The sequence below is a fragment of the Girardinichthys multiradiatus genome, chromosome 20 (genome assembly GCF_021462225.1).
Source record: "Girardinichthys multiradiatus isolate DD_20200921_A chromosome 20, DD_fGirMul_XY1, whole genome shotgun sequence".
In the NCBI taxonomy this organism is placed as follows: Eukaryota; Metazoa; Chordata; class Actinopteri; order Cyprinodontiformes; family Goodeidae; genus Girardinichthys; species Girardinichthys multiradiatus.
This window is the reverse complement of record NC_061812.1, coordinates 21,768,542-21,784,274: the sequence shown is the minus strand read 5'-3', so window position 1 is coordinate 21,784,274 and position 15,733 is coordinate 21,768,542. Positions and strand designations below refer to the sequence as shown.

General features: G+C 37.4%; 1 protein-coding gene across 1 annotated transcript in view; it reads right to left on the bottom strand.

Annotated features, from left to right (window-relative positions):
* Positions 1-15,733, bottom strand: part of camk1a (calcium/calmodulin-dependent protein kinase Ia) — a 35,877-nt gene that overhangs the window by 15,991 nt on the left and 4,153 nt on the right. Inside the window, exons 3-6 of the mRNA XM_047348453.1 lie at positions 7,546-7,677; positions 6,590-6,664; positions 450-588; positions 218-344 (exon numbers count right to left, since the gene is read on the bottom strand). Coding sequence (XP_047204409.1) covers positions 218-344; positions 450-588; positions 6,590-6,664; positions 7,546-7,677 — 473 coding nt within the window. The remainder of the gene's footprint in view (positions 1-217; positions 345-449; positions 589-6,589; positions 6,665-7,545; positions 7,678-15,733) is intronic.

The following is a 15,733-nucleotide window of genomic DNA, read 5'->3' as shown; positions in this document are numbered from 1 at the left end:
ATGCAAGTAATCTTGACCTTTCAGTAAAACTGTATGATCTAGCAGGTTACTCGAAGCAGGAACAGAGCTCTTCTGAAACACTTGAATTGCCTCAGAAGTGGCTAAATAGCCTCTTACAGTCCATTGAATAACGAGGAGATGTCAGCTGTAACAGCTCTCATTGAAATCAGAGGGGAAGGTGAAGAGAATCTGAATGACCAGAGAAAGAGTTCCTCACCCACATAACCAGGAGTACCACATGCTGTGGACATGACACTACCCGCTCCCTCGATCTTTGACAGACCAAAGTCACTGATCATGATCTTGGAGTCTTCATCCATGCTGTAATACAGTAAATTCTCTGGCTGCAAACAAACACAGAGGGACCAAAGAGGATTGTTTGAAAATGGGAAACAAAAATCAGCTGCGAGTCAGAGTGAAATATATCTGTCTTTTCAGAAAGAAGGTACCTTCAAATCTCTGTGAACAATTCCCATATCGTGGAGATATTTAACAGCATCCAAGATCTGGCGGATGAGCTGGCTGGCATCCCTCTCTGTGTAGAACCCTTTCTCCACAATCCGGTCGAAAAGTTCTCCACCAGAAACTCTGTCAATAAAATAATATGTAAAAAAAAAAAAAAAGAAATTTAGACATCTATTTTCTTGTTTATCTCTGAAAAAGAAAGTGATTTAATTACATGTAAACACCTTGAAACAAATTAGCATTTTCTAGCTGAGGAAAAAGTTAGAACAATCTACCACCTAACAGTTAATCTTAGCCCTGTAGGTTGAAAAAACTTCAGCGAGAAGCTACTTGCGGCCATCTATCAACAAGCCCTCAAACATCTAACAGCTAAGATTCAGGAGTGGGGGACGGTTTTCTCAGATTGATGTCAGAGACTGGTAAATGGTTTCAAGAAGCTTCTCAGTGAAATTTTTTCAACCAAATTTCTTTTGGTAAATGAGTAAAACAAAGTAAATTTTATTTTGCCTAAGTACAATTAAATCACTTTCGTTTTGATCCAAAAAATCGATTGTACACCAGGATGTGAATATATCTTAATAAAGAACTAAATATTTAATGGGCTGTCCTACTTTTTTCACATCACTTTTATTAGCTGGGTACTAAATTAGCCGATTCATGAGTGGCATGGCTCCTAACATTAGCTGTAAATTGAAATGAGTTGTGATATTTATTTTTGAGCTAAAATAAAAAGCATACCTTTCCAATCGTTTTAACCTTACAAAACAATGAGGCTACGTCCCTTAACCATTAAAAATAAAAGCATGCTGGATGTGAAGTTCTGCATGCCACATTAGACCAGATCTCAGCTTGCAGAAGAAAACAATCTGAGATTTTTGATATTGTGACTTTTTTTTTTCTATGACCATCACACTGGTGATTGCAGCCAAATGAACAGGGCAGATGTCTTCAGATTATGTAGGTGGAAGATTAGTGAACTGATGTTGTGCCTAAATGAAATCAGGGTTTTAAATCAGCTTGTGGGGCTTTAGGAGCTACTGCAATCAGAAATGTAGTCTGAATAAGGCACTCTTCAATCTCAATCCCAGACCTTATTTGCAAACTAACAATAGAAACAGGATGATATGTGAATGAGAGCTGGTTTTGTAGGTATATGGCCAAATGCACTAACACAGAATATAGCAAAGAATAGAGCAGTTGTAACGAAGACGGCACAGACCAGTTTGTGGAAACTGTGTGGACATAATAAAGATGCATACTGACACATGTATGTCTTCTACAGTCCTGTGAAAAGGTATTTGACCTTTTACAGATTTCCTTTGAAATCACTTTTTTTTGTCACACTTAAATGTTTCACCTCATTAATCTAAAGTTGAATTACCCTCCTTGCTAAACCCAAGCTAACTGTGTGAATTAGCCTTATAATATTGTTAGGTACAGAGAACAACTCATGGTTCCTCCAAGAACCACCGGGGCCGGAAAACGGCAAGCATCCGAAGACCATCACACTACCAACAACATGTTTCTATGATGTTCTTTTCTGAAATGTTGTGTTAGTTTTACACCAGATGTAACAGGACTCATACCTTCCAGAAAGCTCCTCATTTGTCTTTTCAGTGCATAGAAGATTTTCCCTAAAATATTGGGGTTCATTGGGGTTTTGTGAGATGATCCTTTGTGTTCTCACTGGTCAGCAGTGGTTTTAGCCCTGGAACTTCCCCATGGATGCAATTTTTGCCCAGTCTCTTTCCTCTTATTGATTTATGAATACTGATCTTAATTTAGGCCAGTAAGGCCCGCGCTGCTTTAGGTTCTGTTGTAACCTCCAGGCTGAATCATCGATTCGCTCTTGGACTCACTATGGTATTTATGGGAAGGTTCACAACTTTTTCATGTTTTCTCCATTTGTGGTCATTGACTCTCTACGTGGTTCACTGAAGTCCAGACTTATAGATGTGAAAGACTTAGTTTAAAAAACAAAACTGGGTATGATGTGCTGCTTTTTAAGATATTTCATGCTATGTTTGATTTGTCTTGGAAGTCGGGGCTAAAAGCTAGGAGTGTCTTCACAAGGAAGTTGCTAACTACTATAAGCAGGTCAAGCCGAAAATATATTTCTCCTCATTTATGTGTTAGAACACTTAAAGAACATGCTAACAAAAACATATTTTAAAGAACTATCTGTTACAGGAGTGTCATGATAAACAAACTGTCAGCGGTACTAATAAATAACTAATCTTAGCAACTTTCACATATTCCACATGCAAGGAAGCCATATTTGATGCAAAACTTGTCGCTGTTTGACAAGCTCTGACTTTAGGGAGCACTTTTGATGGTCTTATTTGTGGGAACCTGCAAAATCTAATTCTATATATAGACATAGAATGCACCATTAGCCTACTTCATGTTGTCAGTTATGTAATTTCTTCATTTCTTGATGGGTGTGCAGGTAAAACTGTACTTTGAAAAATATTGGTTAATCACAGATAATTAATGATTTAACAAAGGTTACTTAATCACATAGAGTTAGCGTGGTTTGGAAAGCTTTTGATCACTAATAAATTAAATTACCATAAGAAAACAGCTTTTTTATTTACACAGGTTATTTTGTCTGAAAGGTTTTTCGATTATCTAAAACAATTAAATGTGGCAACAAGGCAAAACCACAATAAACCTGTAAAGGGGGAAATACTTTTCATAGGACTGTACAAAATTCAGTGTTTTGTAGAAAATCTCTCCAGGCAGTATAGGTGCACCTGGATTCCACAAGCTTTCAACATTGTTTGTTTCTTTGGGTTTTTTAAAGCCTCAGCAGAACATCTTGTAACCTCTGTCTGCTTTTATATTTTTAATAACTACCTTGTATTTTTTGGACAGCTTATTCATGATATATTGTATGCCCTGAGACAATTTATGTTCCACAACCTTACCTTAGCAGCAGAGTAGTGCTGTGCTAAGCCTTCCAAAGTTCTAGTTTGACTTTGCAACTGTGTCTCATCCTCCTGGTGAAAACAATAATCATCAGGCACAACTGGGTTGTCAAAAACCTTCACATACGCTAACTTTAACAGTAGGAATTGATTCTATTCAAAGGCAAAAAGTGGTCAATCCAAACTATTTTAGATATGTAAAATATTTTTTACTTTTACACTGTAATAGATGTCTGCATCTTGTCAGGCTTGAAACAAGTACTGAACTACATACAGATAGCAAATTAGACTGGCACAAACACTGAATCCAGGAATGCAGTATTAACCCATTCTCATAAACCCAGGACACCGGGTGTTTGAGCTGCTGCCCTTGGGTCGATACAGAGTGTTGAGGTCACTCATTAATACCTCAGGAACAGTTTTTACCACAGTGCTATAACTCTAATCGATACCTTAATTCTTTGAAGTGGCCCATGTGCAATACACAAGTGTAATTGTTATTTTTCTAATATATGGTTGCACTATTTATGCACTGTATTTTATTCTGTACATAATTTATGTTACAGCATTTCGCCACATCTTCTCTGTTCTTCGGACCTGCTGATTTAACATGCTCTCCTGTTCATCAGAAGGTTTACAGGAAGAGGTTGAGTCTGGGCAGAGAAAATTAGTTCAGGATAAAACAATTCAAATATTGTTTATTTCATTGGGTTTTGCTATGTTTTGATGCCTAAAATGTGTGGGGCCAAACCAAGCTGAAGCAGAAACTATTGATGATACAAACTATCTCAGTGAGTGGTTTGAGCACTGATTGTCCGATAACTTGAGCTTTTTCTGTTTAATCGATGTTTTCCCTTAATCTCCACTCACTAACTCGCCTAAGAATATGTCTGCAAAGTCCATATAAATGTGTTAAAATTGCTGCCTTATCCCAGCTGCTAATGCTAAAGCTAGAGCTATGCTAATGCTAAAATGGTAGCCACCATTCTGCTGTCTTTACAACACAGCTTGCTATGTTCACGCCGCGATTGGGTGTAGCACGCCACCATCTTGATAGCCCATCACTCCATTCAATCAGTCACTGCGATGACTAGTTAACACAATATTAAGAATCAATTGTCCAAAATGTTATTGTTCAAAATGATTTTTGAAACATTAGTTTATTAAAATAGTGTTTTATGTTCCCTTCTGCTTTGCATTGTGAACTGGTTCTTTAAACATCTAGCAGCTGTTGTTCTTTGTTAGCTTTTAAAGCTAATTTGGCCTCATGTCCAATTCCTTGGTTGTTAAACATACATTTTCACACTGAACATTGATATCAAGGAATTCCTATTTGTTCCTATTTGCAATTTATGTCTTGTTTATTAGTTGTCCTTTATCTTTTAATTTGTACTTAGTAGTTTAGTTGAATGTCACTGGTCTAGTTAAAGAGTTTGTTGACTAAAGTATTTTAACTTGGAATTTAATTATTTAGTTAATAAATTCTTGTACTTTGGAGAAAAGTTGTTTGAGTTTATTCTGTATTTGTGTTTTCTATAAAACCACACCACACCAGACAGGTATTTTTTAAAACAATAACTGACAGAGACTAAGAGCTGTTTGGCTATTAATTCCAAACCAGGTGGAGCCCTAACTTGGTAATTTTAATTAAAATTACTAACTTTGTTAATAATCGCCTTTGGCTGTTACTAATAGTTATTCATAGCCAAACCAACACTATTGTTGTACAACAGTCATTATACTGTTTGGCTGCATTTTGTTTTTTATTTTTCACATGTTTGAGTGTCTCTATGAGAGTAAATGCCTTGGTTTTATTGTGTCTGTTTCCACAGCAGGTGCCAGTTATTCCTGGCTGACAGGTGTTTCCCTCTACAGATAGAGAAGTAATCTTCCACTTTAGCCCACCTCTGTTGTTGGGTACCTCAAGGCTTTATTTTAGGCCCCGTTGTTTCCATTATGTATTTTTTCCAGGGACAACTTCAGAATGCAGAACACCTCTTTTCACTGATTGACCTTCTGTCTGTTTCAGATAATAGCTATGCATTCATAGGCCTTGGTGAAGTGTCTCAAAGCTGTGTAAATGTTTATAAAACCATCTTACTAGTCTGTACTTTCAACATCCTCAAATCAGTAGCAATTGGACGTTCCAAGATCCAGACTTTGTACGAGAGGTGACAGAGCTTTTTTTTCCAATTGTGGCTCCAACTTCACATCACTTAAAGTAATAAAAATGTTAGAAAAAGGTGCTGCTCACTGACTATTTTGCATTTAAAGTAAGTGCTAGAAATACAGTTTTTTACTGGACTTTAGTTCTACTTGAGCCCAATATCTTGCTTTTCCTGCACAAGCAAACTAATTAAAGTATTTGTTATAATAGTTATGTAGTTGTAAACTTTGTTTAGCAGTTTAGCAGATTAGCAGTTTTCATTCGATGTCTGATTTACTGATCTTTTACTTTTTAAACTCCTTCTAGGACTCTAAGGTCATTAAACCAACTGTGTACTCTTCCCAGTGCAAAACTTGCAGCAGAAGGTTGTAGGACTTTCATTGTCAGGGCTCCTCTTTTGCAGAAGGCTTGTCCACTTGATATCAGACAGGCCTCCCCCGTGTCCTCTTACAACTCTCATTAAAATATATGTTCACAAATGATCTGTTATTCACTGAGCTGACTCTTATTTTTTTGTATCTGTTTTTTTTTTTTTTTTTTTGACTTCAGTGTTTCATAAGACACAGACATAAATAAGCTTTTATTAGTGTTTGATGCTCAGATTTTCTGCTACAGATTGTGAAGCAAGCTATACCAGGTGCTTGGGCAATGGGAAGCTATGAGGTTTCTGCCTCACAAGGAAAGAACATACAGATGGACAGGTAGCAGATGTAGTTCATGCTGTTAAAGATGGAGCGAGGCATGTTCTAAATATCTTAGAATTAAATCTTAAGTGCCAAATGTTCTGCAAATGCTTTTGAAAAGGCTGACATTTCTATAGCATTAGCCTCTGTGGAAATGTGTGCTTGGTGGATCTTAACACAACAGACAGAAAAAGCACAAGAAAATAAAAACCTTTCTGGATATTTATCGATCAAGTAGCAGGATCAAATCCAATTTTCATGCTTCTACAGTCATACATGTGCAGGGAAATGGTTGTTCTCTGATTTAGTCCATGGCCAGATGGATAAAAGGAAGGGCTACTCACAGTTGCATGACAAGATATAGATGAGATGTACTCTCAAAGATGTCCTCCAGGGAAACAATGTTTGGGTGCTTGATTCTGGTGAAGATACAAGACAAATTATACTGATACGAACCACATCTCTCAAGTTGGTCAACAGATGGCATTCGTGATGAACAGGTCACACCCAGAAAAGTCTGCTGTCTCATTTTTATGGAACGCAAAACTGTAAATTTAGATTAAATTACGCAGTAAGTACAACACAGTAAAAAACAAACTCCTTCATTGAAACATGACAAACGTTAAGAAGGGTGGACATTCAGAATGACAGCTGGAAAAACAAAGACATTACTTCACAGGACTTCACAAAAATCTACAATAAATGCTAATCTTATCTCACTCATGGGGAAACTGATCTGGACAAAGCGCCCAGCAGACGGATACGCATCTGTCTTGGCTCTTGAGTCAAATTGAGAGCATATCAGCTGTCACCAACAGCAGAGTGACAGAGAAGGGCTACAAAAGTTTGGACCTTTAGCAGACTGAAACAATCCCATCCCCCTTTATCACATGTTTCATTGAACCCCCTGCCTCCCTCTTTTACTTATTTTATTGCTTCTTTAAATAGTCCAAAACTCCACTCTTCCTCTTCTCCCATGTAATTCTCTTCTTTTTCTTTCATACCCTCTCCACATCCCCACCCTCCCTGTGTCTCTTTCTTTCTTCAGTACACTGCTGCGGGGAACTCCACACCATCTCCGCCTCTGTGTGCTGTTGCCCTAGAAACAGGGACACTAAAAATAGGCCTATCTTTTTTACTCCTGACATTTCCGGTGCACAATCATACTGTTTCTACTGACACCATACATTTAGTCATCTTTTCTGTTGACCCCTGTGTTGCATCTGCACATGCACGTGTTGTGAGATGCCGCACTGATTAATTTCTGAGCCCATGGCAGATGCATGGCGGGTAACCTCACCTGTGCAGAACTGCGATCTCGTTTTCAATGTTGTTCTCCTTCCCTTCCAGGGCTTTCTTAGGGATGCACTTGATGGCCACTAGCCTCCGAGTCCTCTTCTCTTCTGCAAGAACCACCTCGGAGAAAGCCCCCCTGCAACATGTGTGCACACATGTGATAAATATTAGAAATATAATAGAGAGTGTGGTAAAATAAATTTTTTTTCCTAAGCAGGTTTCTTTTAAAACCTGCTTTTTCCAAGAACTTCCTATCTTCTGATCTTTTTATAATCATTTGGTTCATGAGTTTGCAAGTGTGCACACACAGATTAAATATTTAAAACGGTGACATTACTGAGTGATTTGGAAGGGGCTGGGGATATCTCTGTTGCTCCAAAGGTGGAGCAACAGAGATATTTGTTGGAGCAAAAAAAAAAAAAAAAAAAAGCTGCAACTTTTTAAACTAGTTTTATTCCATTCAATAATAGATAGCGTAAATGTAGTGGAACTTCATCCGAGGGAGACCAGACTGCATTATGGATCATGGTCTGGTAATGATGAGAGGGAGAATAGTGTTTATTTACATAGTCTGCCCAAAGGAGCGTGGGAGGAGACTCAGGAGGAGGCCTAAATGCCTGAACATTGTAAGTAACCACAGGGATCCAGTCCATGTGTACGAAACAGCACTGACAATCAGAATGTAATAGACGATCAACGCTCAAGAACCTGTTTTCCTGAGTTCTAAGAGAAAACATCTAAAGATAGATGTTGCTTAATTCTGTAACAAACATTTGTAGCCTTCTCAAAACCAGAAACCAACAAACACCAATATTCATGTTTAGCTTCCTTTACGTGCTTGTTTCTTTTCAGTGCATCTCTCACTGATGTGGATTTCTGTTCCCATCATCCCTCAGACAACGCACAGAGTGAACCTTTGCCTTGCTCCATTGCCATCCTGTGCTCGTGAACCCAGCGCAGTGGAAGTCTAAAGCTGCCAAGAAACAAGCCACTTTTCACACTCGTCTCTAGTTTCATTTTTAAACCTTCCTAAAATAATCCCCCCAGCAAAATCACATAAGGATCCTGTTCTCATCGACCCATAAAAGCATTTTAATCTATTTAAGTCTGCAGCACCTTTAGCCATGGATTCATCAGAGAGAGCAGAACTCTAAACATCAGTTACCTGCCAGTTAAAAGTTTTGTGTTTAGGAAGTTAAGTCGAAAACCACTGGAAAAAATAAACGGGACTGAATCTAATTGCACCTAAGAAAACTGATTAGATTCACCAATAATAGGTAATGTTGGTATAATCGGAGTAATGCAAATCTTAATATACAAGGTGCCAGAAAACAGTGAGATTTTCTACACAAATACTATTGCTGCTAATTAATAGACTTTTATAATAGAAAAAAAATCTCATTATCATTACTGTAATCTAAGACCGGAAGGTTTCATTACCACGTTTAACTCCATTTGCACAAGTCTGGAATAAATTTTTTCCATGAAGTGCAAAACAACTAATTTTAGAAGGGAGAAAGTTAAGTGACATTCCAAATTTTACACTTTATTCTAAATACTGTTCATTCATATTGTACCTTATAATTTTTATATGCTAAATTTTAATATAGTAACTTTGTCATTTGCTTCTTTCTGTTGTTCCATCCATCCATCCGTCCGTCCATCCATTCCTTATCTATCTAATGAAGGACATATTTCTGAGAAAAATGGTAAGTCAAAGCTGTTCTGTGACATTTTTATTCATCGCAGAAACAGCCGAGCTGACAGATGCATTAACTATGAAGTCTTGAGACCAGTGAGTCATGTAAAACATTTACATTTTTTATTTATTTTTTTTAACTGGGAGTTAATGTGAGGGCCAGAATTTGTTACTGGCATTAAATCAGTTTTTCATGTGCCGTGCTGTAACTGCATTATTTAAATATTTAAATTCACAAGGCCTGACTGTAGCACAAACCTCCCATTTATCTATTTTTATGACTGTCAGGCATTACTGTACGAAGTGCACATTAACTCTTCACAAAATCTCATTAGTTGAGAGCAGCAAGTACAGTAGCTTCCTCTCCTCCTTCGCGTTTCTCTCTCCCAAATCCGCCGAGAGCCCACCCCACTATGTCTCCAAGGAGAAATGAGCAAGTGGATGGTTAATTACACAGTGTCTAATGGCAACAGAAGAAATGTGTGTATGTGTGTATACATCCATGAACAACTGGCTTCATGATTTAGCGTAGAAGATTTCAGAGAATGATGCTGGTAAACAGAGCCTATTTGGTTTATTCAGCAACACAGTTACTCTAAATAATATTCAATATTTGTTGTATATTCATGCTGAATTTAGCTTACTACTAAATATATATTGTATTAATGTACCTGGAAACAGCAGCAGTTTGTGCTGAGAGCAATCTTTCAGTTTATTTAAAATAAATTTTCACATTTTGATTTTTAATCTTTTTTAGTTATCTCTGGAAATAATAATATTAAGTTTAATTAACAATAAACAACACAAATTATTATTTTTTCTAATTAATTAAAATATATTAACAAAAATGTGTGATTTACCTGAGGAAAAAATTAAGACACCTTACACCCCAATAGCTAGTCTTGCCCCCTTTGGCTGAAATAACTTCAGACGCATCTTGTAGCCATTTATCAATCTCTGCTGTCAGTCTGAGGAAAGATTGTTCCACTCCTCGCTTTCTGCACTATGATGTTTGATGGGTTTATTGTATGTGCACCTCATTTTAAGTCACCTCACAGCATCTTACTTAGATCAGGATCTGGGCTTTGACTCATCCCTGGACTTTCCATTTCATAATTCTCAGCCAGTTCTTGTTGGATTTGCTGGTATTTTAGAGGGTCACTGTCATGTTGCCAGGTCCAGTTCTGCTTCACCTTTAATTTTTTTGACAGATGGTCTCTCTCACATATTCTTCATGCACCCTGTGATGTATAGTAGCATTTATGACGAGCTTGCCATGTCCTGCTACAGCAAAACATCAAGAAACTATGACACTTCCCCCGCTGTGCCTCACAGTCGAGGTTCTTTTCCTGGAATGCTGTCTTTGGTTTAAGCCGAACATATCCTCTTTTCTGCTGTTCAAATAAGTGACCTTTAGAGTTTTCTGTCCAAAAAACATTATTCATGAAGTCTTGCTATTTATGTACATTCTTCCTTGCATACTTCCCATTCAAGTTAAACGTCTTTAGTTTCTTTGTACAGTAAATAACTTTTATATCAACATCTGCAACAACCTACAACAGGTCCCATTATGATATGTTTGAGTATTATGAGATATTTAATATCCATATGTTTAATATGTTACTTTATTTCTCACAGATAGACAGACAGACATAGATACATAAATATAGACATACATACATACCATTGGCCTTGTGGCCATTGGCACACCATGAACCCATGCAACACAGCTTGAGTCCCTGTCTGACACACTCTGATGCTCTCGTACACCCACAAAAAGGCACACACATACACGTTGGTGAAGACACTGTAATCCCAGCTGCCTATATGGGCAAATATTGATTCACACATACTCAATTTGCTATAAGTGTTCGAGGTACGATTGCAGTGCAGCTGCTTTTTTTTCTGTGTCTTCAAAACTCCCCTGAGGGGTGGTTTAATTATTTCTAATAGGCACAAACAAAAAAGGTGTAGATTACTGTGTCAACGATTTTAACCAAAATATACTTTTAACAATGGCTTTCTTAGCCACCTCAAAGCATCAAATTTATCAACAGGGACAAAGTTGTTTGTTTTCAGTTCAATAGCGAGTGAGAAATTGAAGCCAAATCACTGCAATGGGGTCCAAACACAGTTTGTCCATATCAAAACCGGTGACTGTGGGTTAAAGATGAACACATTCACGGATTTCACCTTTTGCTTTGTAAAAGGCAGTTTGAAGCATGCGTATTTGAGTCTTCAGCCAACATATTCACAAGTTCCTTTGTTTCTTTTTCTGGGGTTGATATGCACATTTTGCACATAAATGTGTTTCTCAATGGGACACAAAACCTGTTTTCTTCCTAAATGGCATGACGTATATTAGTAATTGCTAAGTCATACATAATGTTTCGTTTATGATGTAGCTGAGGTCTCTGTCATTAAAATGAACTAGAATCTCATGATAACATTAAAATTAAATTGCTTTTAGGTTTTTACATTTTACTTTATCATAATTACAGACATTTTGCAATCTGTGGCATGTGGTTTTGCAAAATGAAGATTAGATTTAATTAGTTTTAAAGACCAGACCATTTCTAGATTAAAACCCTAGAACTGACAGATAACGTTCTTTCTTTTTAATGTCACTGAAACAAACAAATGCACAAAAACAGAAATGGGGTTTGAAAAAACCCAAAACTTGTGCTTGAGATCAAAATCTGGCGTAAACTTTGTCATCTATGCCTGTTGGCGAGGGTCTGCTGTAGATACCTACCAACAATGCATTCACAATGATCAGACACACCACTGACAAACAAGCTAAGAGTCAAACTACAAGTAGGAGAAGAACAACAAGAAACGCTTACAAAGACAGTACAAAGTACCTTGGCAAGGCTCTAACAGCCTGCACAACTGAGGACCGAATAGCATGAAGAGGTCTCAAGTTTATAAAGAATCTTGTTAATACTGACAATTATCTAGCACCTACTAAATCATCCATCCATCCATCCATCCATCCAGCCAGCCATCCATCCATCCATCCAGCCAGCCATCCATCCATCCATCCATCCATCCATCCATCCATCCATCCATCCATCCATCCACCCATCCATCCATCCAGCCAGCCATCCATCCAGCCAGCCATTCAGCCATTTATCCTTGCAGGGTCTCGGCAGGGGCTGATGCATATCTCCAGCCACACAGGGCCTGCTAAACTATACATCCATCAAATATCTCTAACTTTAATAAATGGTATCCTCACTCAAAAATTCCCCTGTCCAATACAAATTGTATAACTTGCCCTCTAGCTCCACTTACATCATGAGTTGGTGAAGCCTCTTACCTCCACAGACAAGTCGACAAGCACAAGTGCTTTCCAGCAGTGTTTAGAGGTACATAGCCACAGAGTTTAAGCTCTTACTGGTTATCCACCTGAAGAGTTCAGGTAGCTCTTAAATCTGTCCCATTATGTAATTTACACCTCCGTATCTTTATAAAAAGGCCGTGAAATGAAACCCTGTGTCTGAATACACGGTCCCTACACATACCACACTACCATTCAGAATGTTTTCATCCAACAAAAAAACATCTAATGTTAAAGCTAAAAGGAAAAGTTAAGTCGGACACTTAAATCTATAATAAAAACTTTTAGAGGATGAATTAAAATAAATATGCAAAATAAATATTCTTCGGTAAAAATTTAATACTGGTTTAAATGTTATGTTCTTGCCCAAAAATATGGTGTTACCATATCAATGACCACTTGATATGATGCCTAACTACTCCAGAACCTGTAACAATTGTTCAACTGTACGTCTCATCCATATAGCAATATATCACTTCAAATGGTTACTTGGCTTCTTTTTGAAGTAATTAAAGTCAATCTAATCCAAAAATCAATGGCTGATGCTTGAGTTTTTGTATCAATGCGGTAAAAAGGCAATATGTTTTAATTATGCTTTTAAGCAGAGTATTGGTCCACTATTTCACATTTGTATGTCACAGAATAAGGCTGGAAATATGAGCAAGACTGAGTATATCTGCCTCAAATGTGGACTTATTGAACAGCAGCTTCATTCATTTCAGTTTGAATAAATTGTAATGTTAACAAGGAAAACTGTTCATCATAATAACAAATAAAAGTGGAAAATCAACTACTAGGCTGAGACTAACATAACTGAGGAATATGAATATTTTTACCCCACCTGCAAACCCTTTATGAGGACAGTTTGTCCTAAAATGGATCCCAAACAGAGGTAGAACTGCGGGGATTACCAGATCTGAAAATAATATTTCAACATAAATCAATTAACTTCACACACTGAATTCCTGGATAAAGCTCCTCTATAATCTTTTCTCCGAGCATAAGGAGCTTTCCATCAGTGCATTTAATTCTGCCCTCTGCCAGGTCCAACCACAGTGACAGGAGGGAAAAAATATTGATGTAACTTTTTCTTCTCTTTTTTCCCATTGAAATGAGAAAACATGGTATGACTCCAATCCTCTTATTCAGCCCTTTTATATAACCTTTAATTTCCTAATTTAGAATATAGCATTGCTTTAAAGATTTGGTTAAATCTTTGTTGAATCCTGGAAGATATCAACATAAATTGTCAACTTTGCAGCTTGTTAAAGTCAAAGTGCATTGCACATAGCATATCCAGATCCGACACGTGGATGCCTGAGGTCTCATTTACTGTTCTCTTTCAGCATTAGGAATAACAGTTTCATTTGATCCACTGCTGTTTCACTGTCCTGAACCTGGACCTGTGTTTTGCAGGAATTAATGTCTGATTCTGTTTAGCCTCTACGGGGGAAGAGGGTGTGATTCCAAAATGACAGAAAACGATCTCACTACATATGGCAGCATCCTGTCATGACAGGTGGGCATGTGCTGGGGTGACCTGTACACAGACTGGGAGTGGGGAGTTGCACCCTGACCATCTGGGCACAGTCCTATCCATCTTGAAAAGTGAAAATCAGCGCCCAGCCCTGACCTTTACTTACTTTGAGATTAATAAAGCAGTTCATAAAAAAAAACAGGGATGCTTAAATCAAGGCTGAATCTGAATTTTTAAATTCAGACCGGGTAGCAATAAAATAATCCAGGTTGTAAGAACAGTGGAAAGTAAGATCCAGCAGCAGATTATGCAACTGAAATGTTTTCATTGCAGCAGTTTTATTACTCTCATCTATTGGTTTGGATTACAATAAAGAGATTTTGCATTTATCCGTCATATTCAGGGAGCCCTTCAGTATATGATGGAACACAGACCCAGCTGATTTCCACTGACTTGTGAAAATGAACACAATAAAACAGAACACAATAAAAGTAAACAGGGACTCAAGAAACTCAAAATGGCTAACTCCTTCACTCAATAGTTGAAAGATGTACATATATTTAAAAAAATGTAATGGAGTTTTTGCAAAAGCAAGAGTACAATAGCAAACATGTGGAAGAAGGTCTTTGGGTCAGATGAAACCAAACATGAAAAAAACTCCATGTTTGGTAGAAAACTAACCCTGAACATCACCGTAGACATGACAGGAACACATAGTAACTCACATAGTGGTGGCAACATCGTGCTGTGGGGTGCTTTTCTTTAGCACCTACAGGTAAGCTGGTCAGAGTTGATGGGGAGATTATGGAGCTAAGTACAGGAGAATACTGGTAGAAAGTCTGTTAAAAGCTGCAAAAGACTTCATAGGGCTGAGGTTTACCTCCCAACAAGACAATGACCATAAACATACAGCCAGAGCTTCAATGAAATGGTTTTGATCCAAACATATATTCATGTGTTAGAATGGCCCAGTTAAAGTCCAGACATAAATCCAATTCAGAATTTCGGGCAAGATTTTAAAATAGATTTTCACAGACACTGTCTATCTAAACAGACTGAGTGTGAGCTATTTTACAAAGAAGAATGGACCAAAAAATATGTTTCTAATTGTGCATAACTAGCAGAAACACTGTGAAGATAGTGTTGAAATCTTTTCTCAACACAAATACTTGCCACATTTTTATTTATAAAAAAAAGAGAACCAAGTGTGCTTTTCCTTTCACTTCACTTTAGATTTATGTGCAACTTTGTGTTGCGCTATGCAATAAAATCTTATGAAAATAAATTGCAGTTTGCAGTTATAACAAGACAAATGACAAAAGATATCCATACTTGAGAAAAGCACTGTGCTCAATAAAATATGTGTTATGGAAATTAATGTTTGACTGGATGCGGGTGGCTTCAAACGTCTGCAAACTTATAGACTGAATTTCTGAAAGCATAAACTCTGGCCAACATTCAGGACTGCGATGAAGTCCAAAACCTGAACTCTAACTATACAACATTCTTAGTTTATGCTACTTATTGTACACTAACCAAACTATAAAACTTTTCTTCGGGGAAGAAAAACAGTTTTGTGTGAGTGATGGGATTGGTGTGAGTTTATATGGGAAAAAGCAGAGTCAGTTTTGAGCCATGGCCAAAGCCAATGTTTTGAGTCCCGGCTAAAGTCC